General features: G+C 33.9%; 1 protein-coding gene across 1 annotated transcript in view; it reads left to right on the top strand.

Moving 5' to 3' along the window:
• Positions 1–14,681, top strand: part of FANCL (FA complementation group L) — a 42,280-nt gene that overhangs the window by 10,756 nt on the left and 16,843 nt on the right. Inside the window, exons 4-7 of the mRNA XM_015831344.2 lie at positions 662–718; positions 3,117–3,214; positions 4,556–4,652; positions 11,605–11,673. Of these exons, the coding sequence (XP_015686830.1) occupies positions 662–718; positions 3,117–3,214; positions 4,556–4,652; positions 11,605–11,673 (321 nt within the window). The remainder of the gene's footprint in view (positions 1–661; positions 719–3,116; positions 3,215–4,555; positions 4,653–11,604; positions 11,674–14,681) is intronic.

Below are 14,681 nucleotides of genomic sequence, written 5' to 3' on the forward strand. Positions count from 1 at the left end.
AAGAAGAGGTGGCAGAAAGCAGGAGGAAGAAGAGGAGGAAAGACGCGGAACCCAGGAGTGGCAAGCTAGTTGCAAGTTCAGCTGGCGGGGAACCTATGCACTGGGCAAGACAGCTTCTGCCCTCCTGCCTCAGCCCTTACCCCTGCAGACTCATTGCCTGCCTGAAGGTGGAAGGTGTGCCTTCAACTCACCCCCAGTTGCACGGCCCAGTCCACAGTCCGGGGGGGTTGGGCACCCCTGCTCTATGGAATTACTTTGGTGTGCATTTAACCTCTCAGTTCCCTGTTAGATTTTTTTTTCATAAATGCTTTCAATCTCACCACTTTTCTTAATCATGAGCTCAAAACCAATTTGTGTACCCAAAACATAGGGGGATTTGGGGGGGGGTAATGGTTGAAATCCACTCAACTGGCAATGTCTATTCTACTGATTGATGGTCATAATATGGTAATCCATAGTACCGCAGAGAGATGAGGGAGCCTTGAGACAGAGGTAGACACTTTAACTATCTATCTCCTTCTAAACTATACCCTAGTGCTAATTTCACACTTTCTGATGTGAGTCTTCAACCTCACTTTAAGAATATTTGTTACCAGGTAAATATCTGGTGTAATATAAAAAGTAATTGCATGAAATCATTAACAAAAAAAATGTTTTTCAGAGGTTGGAACATTCTTCAGATTTAGTCAGTTTCATGGTAGAGTTGAAGACTATTTTGGTGAGTTACAATTTTGCAGAGACCTACTGATATCTGTTTATTATCATTAATGCTATAATGAACAAGTGATTCTTTTCATTAATAATCTTAATACTTATATTTTAAAATAAAATCCTTGTAAGAAATAGTTATCTATACAGGATGACGCTATTGCCTGTAAATTTCACTTTTCAAGTCAATAGTTATAAATATAGTCCTGCAAAACTAGCTGTTATAAAAATCATTTTTATAATGTTGAATAGTCAGTATGCAAATTAGATAGTTATTTTTTTGTTAACAATAAATAATCTTCATTTTTTCATGGGTAGGATCAATATTGATAAGACAGGACAAGGAGTACCTGTATTGAATGTCCATTTTTCTTCCTTGTTATGTGCTTCTTAAGGGGAATGTGAAGCTATGTGAATGTATTAGCTTATGTATATATTTACATTCTTGAGCACTGCCATGTACAGTACATCAGAGGTCCCCAACCTTTTCGACACCAGGGATCGGTTACGTGGAGAGAGGTTTTTCCGCAGACCAGAGAGGATGTTTTTTTGTGTGCTGCCTGCATCCTGTGGATGGGGCTTTCCTTGTTTGTGCAGACTGGATGCTGGCATGCCGTGGCCCAATACTGGTCCGCAGACCAGGGGTTGGGGAGCCCTGCAGTACATGATTCTGATATAGGCGTATATCTTTAGTTTTAAATCTTGAGGTAAGATAGGTGGTCTATAAATTTAACAAAAAAATAATAAAAATAAATGTCTTTTTCTATTCTGATTTTATAGTGATAAGTAGAAATAGTAATAACTTTAGTAAAATGAAGTCTGGTGACAGGTCCATAAGAAGTATTTTCACTCGTAATAAATAAAATATGAATATTTCATTTATAGCAAACTTCATTGCTTTGATGTCTTTTCCCCTTTTAATTCCTTTTCTAAGTCTGTAAATAGTACTTTGCTTAAAATGTTTAGAGTGTAATTATTACTTACTACAGAGGATTTAACTTTTCTCTTTAGAGCATAACTATTTTGCTGCTCAGAATGCCATTCACGGAAGTATTCTTTGTAGTAAATACAGCATATAATGTGGTATAAGTGTACCTTTTAGATAGTTCTTTTGACATTTTTATCATAGACTTTTCCATATCTTCCATTATTTTATGACTTTTCAAAATTATTAATTCTTTTAAAGATTGATTGCTCCCTTATTGTAGCACTCATATAGCCCTTAAAAGAAGAATATAAAGAGCACGAGCAAGGCTCATGTTAACTAGTCCCTTAACTCCTATGAAAAAGCCTATCTTTTAACTATTATTTTGTATGTTAATTGTTTTCTAAGGATATGTCCTCCCCTCCCTATGCTATAAAATTCACAACTTTGCACCTTGATTTTATAAAAAAGATTTTATAAAAAAGATTAAAGCAAAAAGGCAGTTTTGCCCCACACAGGGCTATTGAATGTAAAAATGTAAATATAAAATTGCTGAATGTAAATTCAGCATTATAATGCTGCATAGTTTGTGGTTTGCATAAGTACATTACCTAGGGAAAGCATTGTATTTATCGCAGATAATCCTTTAAAAATTGAACTTTTAGAAACTGAACTGAAATTGGATGTTGTAGTCTTCTCTGTTGTTAGCCATCTTGAGTATATGAGTGGTGACAGAGAATCCAACAAATGTTATGAGATTGTATTATCACATTACCTTTAGTTTATTTAGGTTATCTTTTATTCTCAAATATAGTCACCAAAAATTCCTTCTCAGCTTCATTTTTTTTAACTAAGTGCAATTAAAAATCTCCACTATACTAGAGGGATTGTGCTGATGTTGAGAATTTTCTATATGTATCTTCCCATTAAGACAGCCATTCATTTAATGGATCCCTTTCTTTTTAAAGTGTGCTTTTAGCCAGAGTGTTTGACTATTACCATTTTTTAAACTCTGATACATACTTCATATATATGCATATATGCATCGGATAATACCTGTTTAAAATGTGGAGGGGATTGCTAGCCAAGTGTTTAAAAGCAGTTTAATGGATTAAGGTTTTTCTCTTTTAGCCAAGAGACCTTGCTGCTATCCATCTAAAATTGGCATGACTAGAAGCGCAGCCAATTGATATCTATGAAAAATGAACCCAACTGAATTGGGTTTACTTTCAGGTAGTTGTGTATTTATGAACTTATGAACAATTACCTGCACCTAATCACTTTATTTTCAAGTTTATTTCTGAGTAATGTGAACAGTTGTAGTGTATGTCATAATAAACAGGAATATAAGCAGAAATATTTCTGGTTTTAATTTTAAGATTCATATGTAGATTTGGTAGATGGTTAGACAGACAGACAGACAGACAAGAACCAAGTCACAAAAAATGAACTAAATAAACTTTTCTTTTAAAAACAAAAACAGGAACTTGCTTTGAAAAACACAGAAGAATTGTGTGCCCAACCACCTCCACAATATTATTCTGGCCTCATCGGAGATATAGAAAATTTGGGATGGAATAAGTATTCATATTTATTATCTTCTGCAAATACCAAAAAGTTAACCTGCCAGCTTTTAAAATACTTTTATATAGTACACTGGATTTTGCTCTGATTATTTCAGTACTTACAGTTTTGTTTTTTAAATAGTTGTAGTTAATCAATATTTAATAAAGTTTAAAATCATAATATATAAAATGTCATTTATACTTACAATTGCTCTACTTCTGAATTTGGTTATTTAGAGCAAAACTCCCACTTTATTTTAGGATATTTAGGATATTAGTATTTTGGGCTTCTTGCTCTGCACTTAGGGGAACTGAAATCTAGCTTAACTTTTGGCTTACAGGAACTGAGTCCGATTCCTTTCCAATTCAGCCTGATTTCTGTCAGAAAGTCAGAATGTTTTTAAGGAAGAATACTGTTAAAATGTCACTTTTTAAATATTCTGATACCCTACCTGATAAAATAAATACAAAGATAGTGTATGGTATATTGCTTTGTAGGAGCAATCATTCTCTTGGAAAAAAACCATGATGTGATCAACCAGCCTTTATAGTTCTACCTATCTCACCTTATTTACTAACTTTCAGTATTGACTGTCTGGACTAAGATAGTGCAAACCAAAATGCACAAGGAAAAAAATATTATTACATAGACAGGCAGGTGGGAGGAATAACCCTGATGGGTTACAATTAAAACTTTTTATCTGCCATTCTCCCTCCCAATTTTAGCTATTGCTATTTTGAATATATACCACTAGAATGAATTTTAAAAATAATTCTGTGTCTGGGCTATTTCACTTGTTTGAAAGAACCTTTTGTTGTCTGTAATCTATTGAGAGAATGAATTTTCCATTAAATATAAATATCATATATTAAAGCTAACTTTATAGCTCCAGGCAAAACAGTGTTATGAGAAATATGCTTAAAAGTATAAACCAGTATAATATGTGTGTGTGTTTATATCTATACCTATATCTAAATATCCACTTTGTAGTTTTTTTCATGCAAATGTGCGGTCCACTCCCCCCCCCCCAGATCAGTATATAAAAAGTAACTGCAAAAATGAATGAAAATTTTGCCAGGAAGTGTAATATGTAGAGAAATAAAGGCTGACAGAAGTACACTTTATATATGCCAAAGGTTCCTGTGATAGAAAACTGAAACATAGTGTTCATTTCCACAGCATGAGTTCTGACACAGTATAAATAACCCAAAAGTATATGACTGAATCAAGCAGTAAATTTATAACAGCAGAAAGGTCTGTCATAGATGATTTCCAATTAATATATTTAGAATAAACTAATAGAAATGAATTACTAATAGAGTTACACCGGAACTTGTTTTTTTCTTCTTCTTGTAGAGTTGTGTTTATAGATCCTGCTTTTAGTACCATCAGGTTAAAAGCTGAAGACTCTTCTGGTCGGGATCATGAAATCACCTTGAAATTAAATTCAAAAGTAAGAGTTTTTAAAATGTTGGAAACAAACCATAACCTGATTAAACTGCCACACATAAGATTTTTATGGATGTTTATTAGCTGAAAAATCATATACAATCATTTGTATTTTAAGAATTGCTTTTGCTTTCAGTTTAAATTATGCAGTACAGTTGAAACATACAGAGGTTTCTAATATAAAAAAAACTAGTGGGAACAAGAGGGAATTCTGGATTTTGTCTGAGGAATTAATGATCCCATCTCGGCAGTCTAGATTGATATGAGAATTAGATTTCTCTATTTCTATTCAGTCAGATTTCAAAAATTTATCTGAGGGTCAATTATTTTACTTAGAGAGCAAGTTACAAAATGGATGATGTTTTAGAAAGAGTAGTGCTTGAAAAGGCATGGTATATCAGAGGATTATTGCAGGGAAGGTTGTTAAGAGGTGACAAATGGGATGGATGTTGGAGAAAGACATTATGGAAAAGAGAATTTGAAAAGGAGTTGCAAGAGTATGGACACTTCAGGAAATGGTTTCCAGCCAAGACATTGTTGGATAATGATGGAGGTGACAGCCAACCCTTGGCAGTTCCTCCCACAAAGGTAACTGGAAGGAAACAGTGAGAAAGCAATGTAGTGATTGTCGTTGATCACACAGCCATAGAATGCGAGATGGGCAGCAAATAAATTTAATAATAATATTAAACAGACAGCAAGTGCCATCTCTGCTAAAGAAGCTAAAGAAACAGTGGACCACCTGGTTAACTGCTGCAAGAAGATCGCACAGATTGACTACAAACAACAACATGACAAACGCTCATACAGAAAATTCATTAGAAGATCTGCAAGAGATACTATTTGCCTGCAAGCAAGAACTGGTGGAACTATAAAATAGAGCAAGTAATAGAAAATGAAGAAACTAAATTACCCTGGGGCATTATCCACCACATAACATCCCAGACTTAACAAATCTGAATAGTGAACATGGTACTGGTAGTACCTAGAGACAGCAAACTAGAAGAGAAAGAACTGGAGAAGATAATAAAATACAAACTTCAAATAGAAATAGAACAACTGTGGCAAAAGAAAGCAAAGGTAACACCAATAGTAATAGGTGCTTTGGGTACAATCCCAAAACAACTGGAGCACCACTTGAACACCATTGGCATTGACAAAATAACCATCAGTCACTTGCAAAAGCCAGCTTTACTTGGAACTCCTTACATCCTGCATTGATATCTTTAACACTATCAAACATCAACATCTGCCTATCCTTTCGCCGGCCTCCTGCCGGCTTCGTCAGGGTGGCTAACCATCAGTGGGTGGCTGTTATATATATTGGAATAGTGAGTCTCTATGACAGGTTTTAAGAGGGGGTTATTACAGATAGTAGAAAGTGGAGGGCAAGGTTCAGTGTGATTGATAATGATGGGAGATTGAATGTTGTCATGATGATTGTGACTTTGATGGATTTTAGTTTGGGATATATGATAGGGAAGCTGGGATAGGTTTGAAGAATTATTCTTGCAGATAATGGATAGCAGGAGCCACATGGGCTTCTGAAATGGGAGTAAAGAGATAAAGAGATTGAGATGGGTAGAAGTCACATTGCTTAGGCTATTAGAAGTGTGATCTAGCCAGTCTCCAATTGCCCATTCGTGTTTTAGGGAAGTTTCTTAACGGGATCAAGCCATAACAGCTGAACAATTACTAGAAGAACTAGATTGTTTAGATTCCTCTCAGTTAATATTTGATATTGTGAAATCCCGCTGATAGGTCAGCCATTAGTTTGGGTAAAGTGTCATCAGTAGACTGATGATTTTCAGTTGCACATGTCCACTTCAGGCTGACCTGGAGATGTTTCATGAGTCTTGAACTGATATATAGAGGCTATAACAGATTACACGGGGAGAAGCAAGAGCCATAAAACTTTTCATGATGTGGTGCACAATACATTAGGGACTGCTTTAAAATGTACTAAACAACCTGAGATCCATTGGGTCATTATTTTAGAGTTACATCCTTATCTAAATAGAGAAACAGAATGATCATGAGTGGGCAAAAAAGCAATGAGAGCAGGATTGACTTCCTTCTGACTTCCACATTGACTTTCCTTAAAGAAGCTGGTAGGGAGTATTGAAAAGGATAATCACCTGACGGTGTGGTGATGCAGCAATATTGAAGTGGGCACTACTCTGCTAAATTTCAATCGCATGGGGGCCATGGTTCCCAAAATTTGGATGTACAAGTTAGCTTATTTGAGGCAAATTGATTCAAAAATTGTTGCCTGTGATGTACCATTTCACCCTACTGAAAGTTGCAAACAGACACAAGAGTTTTAGTAGTATGTTTCTGCCAGTTCGGCATGGCCGTCTAGAGAAGCTCTTGTGAAGTAAATATCAATACAGGAAGCCCTTCTTTAACAACCATTTGTTCAGTGACTATTTGAAGTTGAAACAGTGCTGAAAAAATAATTTCACAGCTCATTTATGACCTTTGTAATGTCCCTCAGTCACATGATTGCCATTACAAGAAGTGTGACTTGTCCTATGCCTGACTTGTGTTTTCTTTTTCCTCCTTTCCCTCCTTGCAGAGCAGATTGATAGGAGAGGATGGGATTGCAAAAATGTAAGTTGTTTGCTCTTCTACATTTCAAAAGCAAGAGACTAGGAGCTCCTGGCACACTATACAGTTTATAGTATGCTCTAGGAGTCACTTGATCTCCAATCTTTCTCCTCTGCTGGGGGGAGTAGGGGAGGGGAAAAAAAAGCAAGCAGTTTCTATAGAGAATCCTTCTTTTGTCTGAATCCTTCAGCATTGCTAGTGCAATTGCATTGGTCTTGATTTGTAGAAGAGCAGACAGCCTGCTCTCTTGAAATAATTTTCTCTCCAATCTCTTCTTTGTCTTATCCTTCCACCCCTCCCCTCTCACAGTCACAATTAGGCTCCTTAAGCAAGGGCTACCTGTAAAAAGGATATAGTCAGAAGGCAGCCCTTTTCTGTATGAGCCTTGCACAGTGGAATATATTCTCTAAATATATGCTTAACTACTATCCTTCTGATGCTTTAGCCATTCTTTCTCAGTTGCACTTTGGGCTGGGATGAATCTTAAAGACAACTAGCTAGCTAGCTTTGTCACTTTGATGTTAATTTGGGATGAGGTGGGGCATTAATTAGGGTTAGCCTTTTCTTTTTCACCACCCAGAATCTGTTGGTAGAGGTGGTCTACAAATGCTCTAAAATAAACAAGTGAGATAAGCCTTATTAACTAAGCATGCTCACAAAGCAGAGGCTTGATTTTAGATAACTGTTCATAAGTGCAAAACAGTGGGTAGAATTGTAGTCTAGATCAGTTGCAGAAAGCACTTTATAGTGCATTCAGATGAAGTATTCTTAATTTGTCATATACATATTTTTTCTGATCAATGATATGAAGATCAAACACTTGAATAACATCTTTAATGAAATCTTTAAGTTAATTTGATGTATTTATGTACATTTAATTAAATATTATGGAATAAATTTTTAAAATGCTGTCTGTGTCTTTTGACACAGTACTTACAAAACAGTACTTAAACCAAGAACATTCAAATTCAGTTTCTTTTTATACTCTGTTTTATGTTATCCAAGATGAAAATATTGGCTGGAAAGTTATTTTAGTTGCAGCTTGCAAAGAACAGATTATGCAAGTATCTAGTTGAAACTCATGATCATCAATCAACTCTGTTTCACAAGATTATAGTGATGAAAGGATCAATTGTGTTTGTCCTTTTTAAAAATGTGTCTGGCATTTAAACTTGCCACTGGAGAAAATTAATATATGAAACGTGTGCTTGATGACATGAGAATTTGATTTGTAGTAATTTATGTAATAAATGTTCTGAGCAGTTCATTCGTATGTTACATTTATTTAAAGAAACAAAAGCAATATGTTTTTGTGGACAATTCTGCCAAAGTGAAATATATTCAAGGGCTATTGATTTCAAAAGAAACTTAAGCATATGTTAAACTGAATTCTCATTGAAATCAATAAAGTTAAAATACCCTCTTGTCTTAAAGTATTCTAAAATTATAAGATGTCAGTTCAGGGAATCCCTTACATGTTTTATGTTTTTTCAATGTAACAAATAACTTTATGTGGATTTAGAAAGGAAATTGATATAATTCTGCCGTTTGCTTCTTTCTATTCCATTAATTTATGCTGATTTCCCCCAGCTTCCAAACATAGTTTACAAACACAAACCTAATGGAGATTTATAAAATGATGCATAATGTGAAGAGGGTACATGGAATTTTATTTCCCTCTTCCCATAATGATGGAATTTGATAAATACAGTTATGGCATTGATCACCTGTATGGGAAGAAAAGTGAAAGAAACTACTTTTGAATATAACAAATAATTTACAGTATGCTGCTCTAAGGTTAGATGAGGGACAATATCTTAAATTGTTTTAATCGGTATTAAATATGTTAATATCAATTTGGTCTGTCAATCTGTCATAATTGCAGAAGTAGCATTTGAAAATCAGCAAAAGGGAGTTGTGTTCATGCCATACTTCTCAGAAGTAGGAGTTCACTGATTAGAATTGGGGCATTATATTTGAAACCCTTTTATTTAATACTAAAATCTCTTTTAAGTTTTTAATGTTTACCTCTTGTTTTACTTTCTAGTATTAGTTACTACACTTTGCACTGAGAAGCAGATCCTGTGTATGGAGTACACTATTTCAGAAGAAAGCAAAAATTACTTCAGCAGGATTTATAGCCAATGCAATTTTAATATGCATAAAGATGTATTTTATGTTAAGGTGGAAACTTTGATATTTTGCAATTTGGGAAACTAAGTATCAAAATATTTAGAATAAACATTTTCAGACATACACGATACTAGTAAAATGAGACAAAATAATATTTCAAATTAAGCAAGCAATATTTTAATTGATATTTTGTTTGAAATATTATGGACTGATTATTAAAAATATTGTATATTTTAGTTCCTTTAAAGAAATAGATACTATAGAAATCTACATCAGTGAAATAACACTAAATGAAATGATTATTTTTTAAAACTTTGGATATTTGAATGATATACATGTTGGTTACATATTTGATAATGGTGGTTAATATAATTATAATTCTTAAAAATAGAACTTACAAAGACATATGGAACTACTAATTTTGTTACATTTTTTATCATCAACAAAGGTTATTTTATGGAAAATTTTGCAAGTACAATAAGAAATTTAAGTAAATTATTGTAAAAATATATAGGTATACTCAGATGGGCCATATACTCTCTCTCTCTCTCTCTCTCTCTCTCTCTCTCTCTCTCTCTCTCTCTCTCTCTCTCTCTTTGTAATTATATTGGATAAATAATACTATATTCAGAAGAAATATACGATATATGTATTATTTAGAAACCAATAACTTAAGATCTGTATTTTAGAACTATAATTATTGGACTTTTAATAAACAGTAAATTCTATTGAATGTTATTCCTGTTATTCTTCGATTTGAACAAATCATTTATATTGCTGAATTATCTACCACAAAATTCATATTTTCTGCTGGGTTTCACACTAATTTATTGCCATACTTTTTTTAGGTGAGCTTTTTTTCTAATATATGAAAGGCTGAAAATTTGCAGATTCTTTATTTAAATACAGTATTATTTTCTAAAAGATTTAGATATTTAAAGTAACTTAATTTATTTTTCCAAATCCAAAAAGTAGTTTGCAGAGGAAAAAATAGTGTATGGCTTCTCATCTGTGATTCAGATGAATTCCCTTAATCACTTCTTTTCTATTGTGTTGCTTGTTCAAAAGTTATTAGTGTAACTGACTAAAAATATCATAACAAGAAAGCATAAGAGCTTTTGCAAGCCATAAACTTTTGTTTTAAAAATGGAAAGTACAGCAGGGAATATAAAACATAGTAGACATAATAAAAGTGCAAATTTGAATACCAAGTAGCCAGAGAAATGAAAATAAATTTGAGTGTGACCTAGATGAGGAGCAGGTGTGAAGAATCAGTAGGAGATTACCAGAGGCAGATATAAAGTTACAGAGAAACTGAAGTTCATTACCATAGAAGTCAATTGGATGTGGTCTATTACTGAATTAAGTTAGCAGGAAGACTGAAAAAAAATTAAAATAATACATTCAAAGTAGTAGGTGGCAAGTATCCAAGATTTGGGTAGATTTATTTGGGAAGATTTAAATTGTGTTTATATTGAACTTTGATGAGTTTTAATAATGAGCTTTTATTAAGGTGAATTAGGGGAAGTATTGATATTTTAATCAATGCATCTATTTCAGTATTGGCCATACTTGTTTTATTGCTGCTTTTGTACTCATTTTAATGTACAGAGCTCATATCAGTTGGAATAGAAGTTTTGAGAGAAAGTGTGGCTGTGTGTCTATGTGTGTGTGTGTATACACACATGCACGCACACACACACACACACATATACACATACAAGCACGTACAAAATGAAATCAGTTGTAGGATGTGAATAAAAACTGAAGCTAGACAACTCAGTTTTTTTATTTACATACATTGGAAACAGTTTTCATTCTTACTGATAAAAGCAAGTGTAAAATAGCATGTAAAATATGTTTTTTTAATTAGAATTGGATAAATTCTGAATAATACCATAGAAATCCAACTGTAAGAAAATTATTTACAGTTGAATCTAAAATTTGAATGACCAGCGGGTTTCCTGATAAAATAGTTTTCAAAAATATGTTCTTGCATTTAGGAAAATATTTGGAAAAATTCTTATGATTCTTTATACAGTATTTTAGAAGTTGCTGGGAATCAGGTGGTATATAAATTGAATTCATTATTAGAATGACTTTTCTGTTTATAAAAAAGGTAATGTGTTTATTTCAATCTATTGTTTGATTTTGTTGCAAAAATTACTCAAGGAATAAACATTATGGATTTTCTCTTTTTTTTTCTGTGTCAGTATCCCAGAGAGCAACCAGACTGTCTTATTGAATTACCAGTTCAGTTTTCTTTTTCCTGGACTCCACAGGTAAGCTACCATTCATTTGTTCCCTTGTGAAGTATATATGTATTTGAGAAGCTGTTAGGCTCGTATCTAATATACAGTTTAAACAATTTCTACTGTATGAATTAATAATTCAGTTAAATTAATCTTGAATATAATATAAATGGTATAGTATCCAGTGAACCATAAAATGAGTTCCTGGCTTAAGAGTATGTTTGTATGTCAATTATTCACCATTTTGAATAAAATAAAACTGAAACAAAAAAATATTTTTTTCTTCCAGTGAATCTTATGTATCAAACAGTGTTCATTAGGAATTATTCACAAGCCAAGTGGTCATTGAACATATGTTTCATTAGTGTAATATTACTTCTAAATCCTATTCTGTGGTGGCAAAATTATTTCCAATCTCATAGATATCAATATTTCTAAAAAAAAACATGGGTGTAATCTGAGACACAGTGAGCCAGTTTGGGCTAGTCTTTCTCCCTGACCAATCTAATTCACTGGGTGGTTGGGGCGGGGAGGGAGGAACAGAAGGTATGCTGTTTTGAGTTGTGTAAAAATAAAGGAGGAGTTACATAGAACCTGAAAGCTGTAATAAAAACTGATAGTGCAAGATGTTGTACTTCTGGGGCAAAACACATTAAAGTGTATGTGGGCTATTGACAATCTACCAGTTAGATGTTCAACATTCAGGAAGCACTTTAGCGATATATAATTTCTGCTTCTAAGGCTATGGTAATTCAGATTCTGCAATTTCTTGTTCAAGTTAATTGCAGAGTTTACTGGAAATCCTCATTGTTTCTTAATAGGTCTGGTGACTTGAATGCAAGCGTATCAGTTTCTAAATCCTCAGCATGCCTTGCGGTGGCTTTAGAAATATTCTGTGAATATATAAAGATGACTTGGAACCTTTAATAAGATACACCTGAGACAGGCAGAAATAGTTACAAGATACAGATAATCAGAAATTACTTTTGACATAGCGAATACTATATCTTATCCTGGTATAAAAAGTTGCTAAAGATAGATTCTTGCAAACCATACTTTATTTTCACACAATTAAAAGTCTCTGCTGCTGATGGGATGCCCCCCTCTGGCAAGAATGCAAAATGCTTAATTTTTCCATCGTTTTCATTTACTGTATAATGAGCATTTTTGGTATTTTTCTTCTTATGTCACCCGGTATAAAGAGCAGCACAAGAATAAAAAAGCCTGTCTATCTTCAGCCCAGATGCACACACACTTTTTAAATAAAGGCTGAAACATGTGGCTGTGTGCTATATGAAATTTCAAGATACTGAATGTTAAAATTGCACTATAATTCATAATCAGTGTTTCACCCAAATTTCCAAAACCATGTGTTGGGTTCTATGTCTAATCAATGGACAATTGGCAGTTTACTTTCCTTTTTCTTGGAAAAAGCAAAATATAATTTGCTCATATTATTTGCTTTCTAGTTCACAATCTCTTATAGTATTAAACCTATGCCACTGCCCAATATAGGTTTAAATTTCTAACCTATGGTTTTCTTTTAGTTGTAGTTTCATAGCTGGATAATCTTTCTTTTTTTCTGATGTTACGAGTATTCTACTTCAGTAGCATATGTTTCCTAAGCAAAAGATAGTACATTAAGCTGTAAGACTTTCTACTATATTAACATAAATTTGAAAAAACATATACAGGTACATTTTGTGAATATATGTCAAGTCCTATTAAGTGTGGTAAATATGGGATACTATAAGTACTAACATATTAATACAGTAAATATATTTTTGTGAAAAGAATCATAGTATAAAACTTTCAAAGCATAATCTGTAATTTACTGAGGGATGATGTTTTTGTGTAGACATGCGTGCCTATGTAAAACACAAGCATATCTTCTCAAATATTTAACATCAAGCCTACATTCATAATGAAATAGTGAGGATTTAATGTTAGAACATTAACATTAATATTATGTTAGAACATTTTTTTAAAGAAACCATTGTCCTAATTCTGTGTAAAAGTATTCACTATGTATAGTTTGTTACATGTTCGCCAAATAAGAAATTGGTGTGTATCAATGTACTGCATGTACTTCCTAGCTGGTGGGATTTTGGCAACAATATATTGACTTGCAAGGTAGTCTAGAGTTTAGAGATCTTAGCTTGTTAAGAATAGTATGAACATGCATGATTTCTTGGGAAATGCTGCAAGACCCCTCTGTGCACAGGGGCCTGCCTTGCCTTGCCTCACCTCACTCTGCGGGATGAGCCTCCCGCCCACTGCCCCACCTGGCCCCCACAGGCGCCCAACGCAAGCGACTTCAAGATGACCACGCCCACCCCAGCCATGCCCACCCAGGCAGCCACAACCATCCTGGCCCCCCGAGGGCAACCATAATGCTGATGCGGCCCTCAGTGAAATTGAGTTTGACACCCCTGTGCTAGAGTGACTGATGCTATTTCAATCTTATGCTGAACTGTGATTGAGAGGAATATAACTAATCTATTTCATCTAGTAACCCTTATAGCTGATTCTCTGCCTTCAATTAAACCTACCCCAAAAAGGGAAATTTGGAGACAGAAGGCAGTATGTCACTCAGAGGTCCAAAAAATTGAGAAAACTATTGTCCAGTCCAGTTCAGCCCCACTGGAGCTGAGCAACCAATTTCACATACTTCCCTTGGAAGAAAACATCTAGGCATCTAAAGAAGAGCCTTCATCAAGTATTCCTGTAATAAGAAGGAAGGTAGCCAAGATTTCCACCAAGAAAAAATGGCGTGTGTTGATGATAGGTGACTTATTATTTTTTTTAAAGGAACAATCAGCAGTTTGTAGACCAGACGATCTATTTATTTATTTATTTATTTATTAATTGCATTTATATCCCGCCCTTCTCCTTACGGACTCAGGGCGGCTGACAATTGAATAAAATACTAACATATATACATATACTTAATTAAAATTTGATTAAAACGAAATATTTAAATATGTCCAATTTAAAAGTAATTAAAACCCCCTTTAAAATCCCTCAGGCCAGTCCCG

Source organism: Protobothrops mucrosquamatus, unplaced genomic scaffold (assembly GCF_001527695.2).
Source record: "Protobothrops mucrosquamatus isolate PMUCROS unplaced genomic scaffold, P.Mucros_1.0 scaffold_256, whole genome shotgun sequence".
Classification (NCBI taxonomy): domain Eukaryota; kingdom Metazoa; phylum Chordata; class Lepidosauria; order Squamata; family Viperidae; genus Protobothrops; species Protobothrops mucrosquamatus.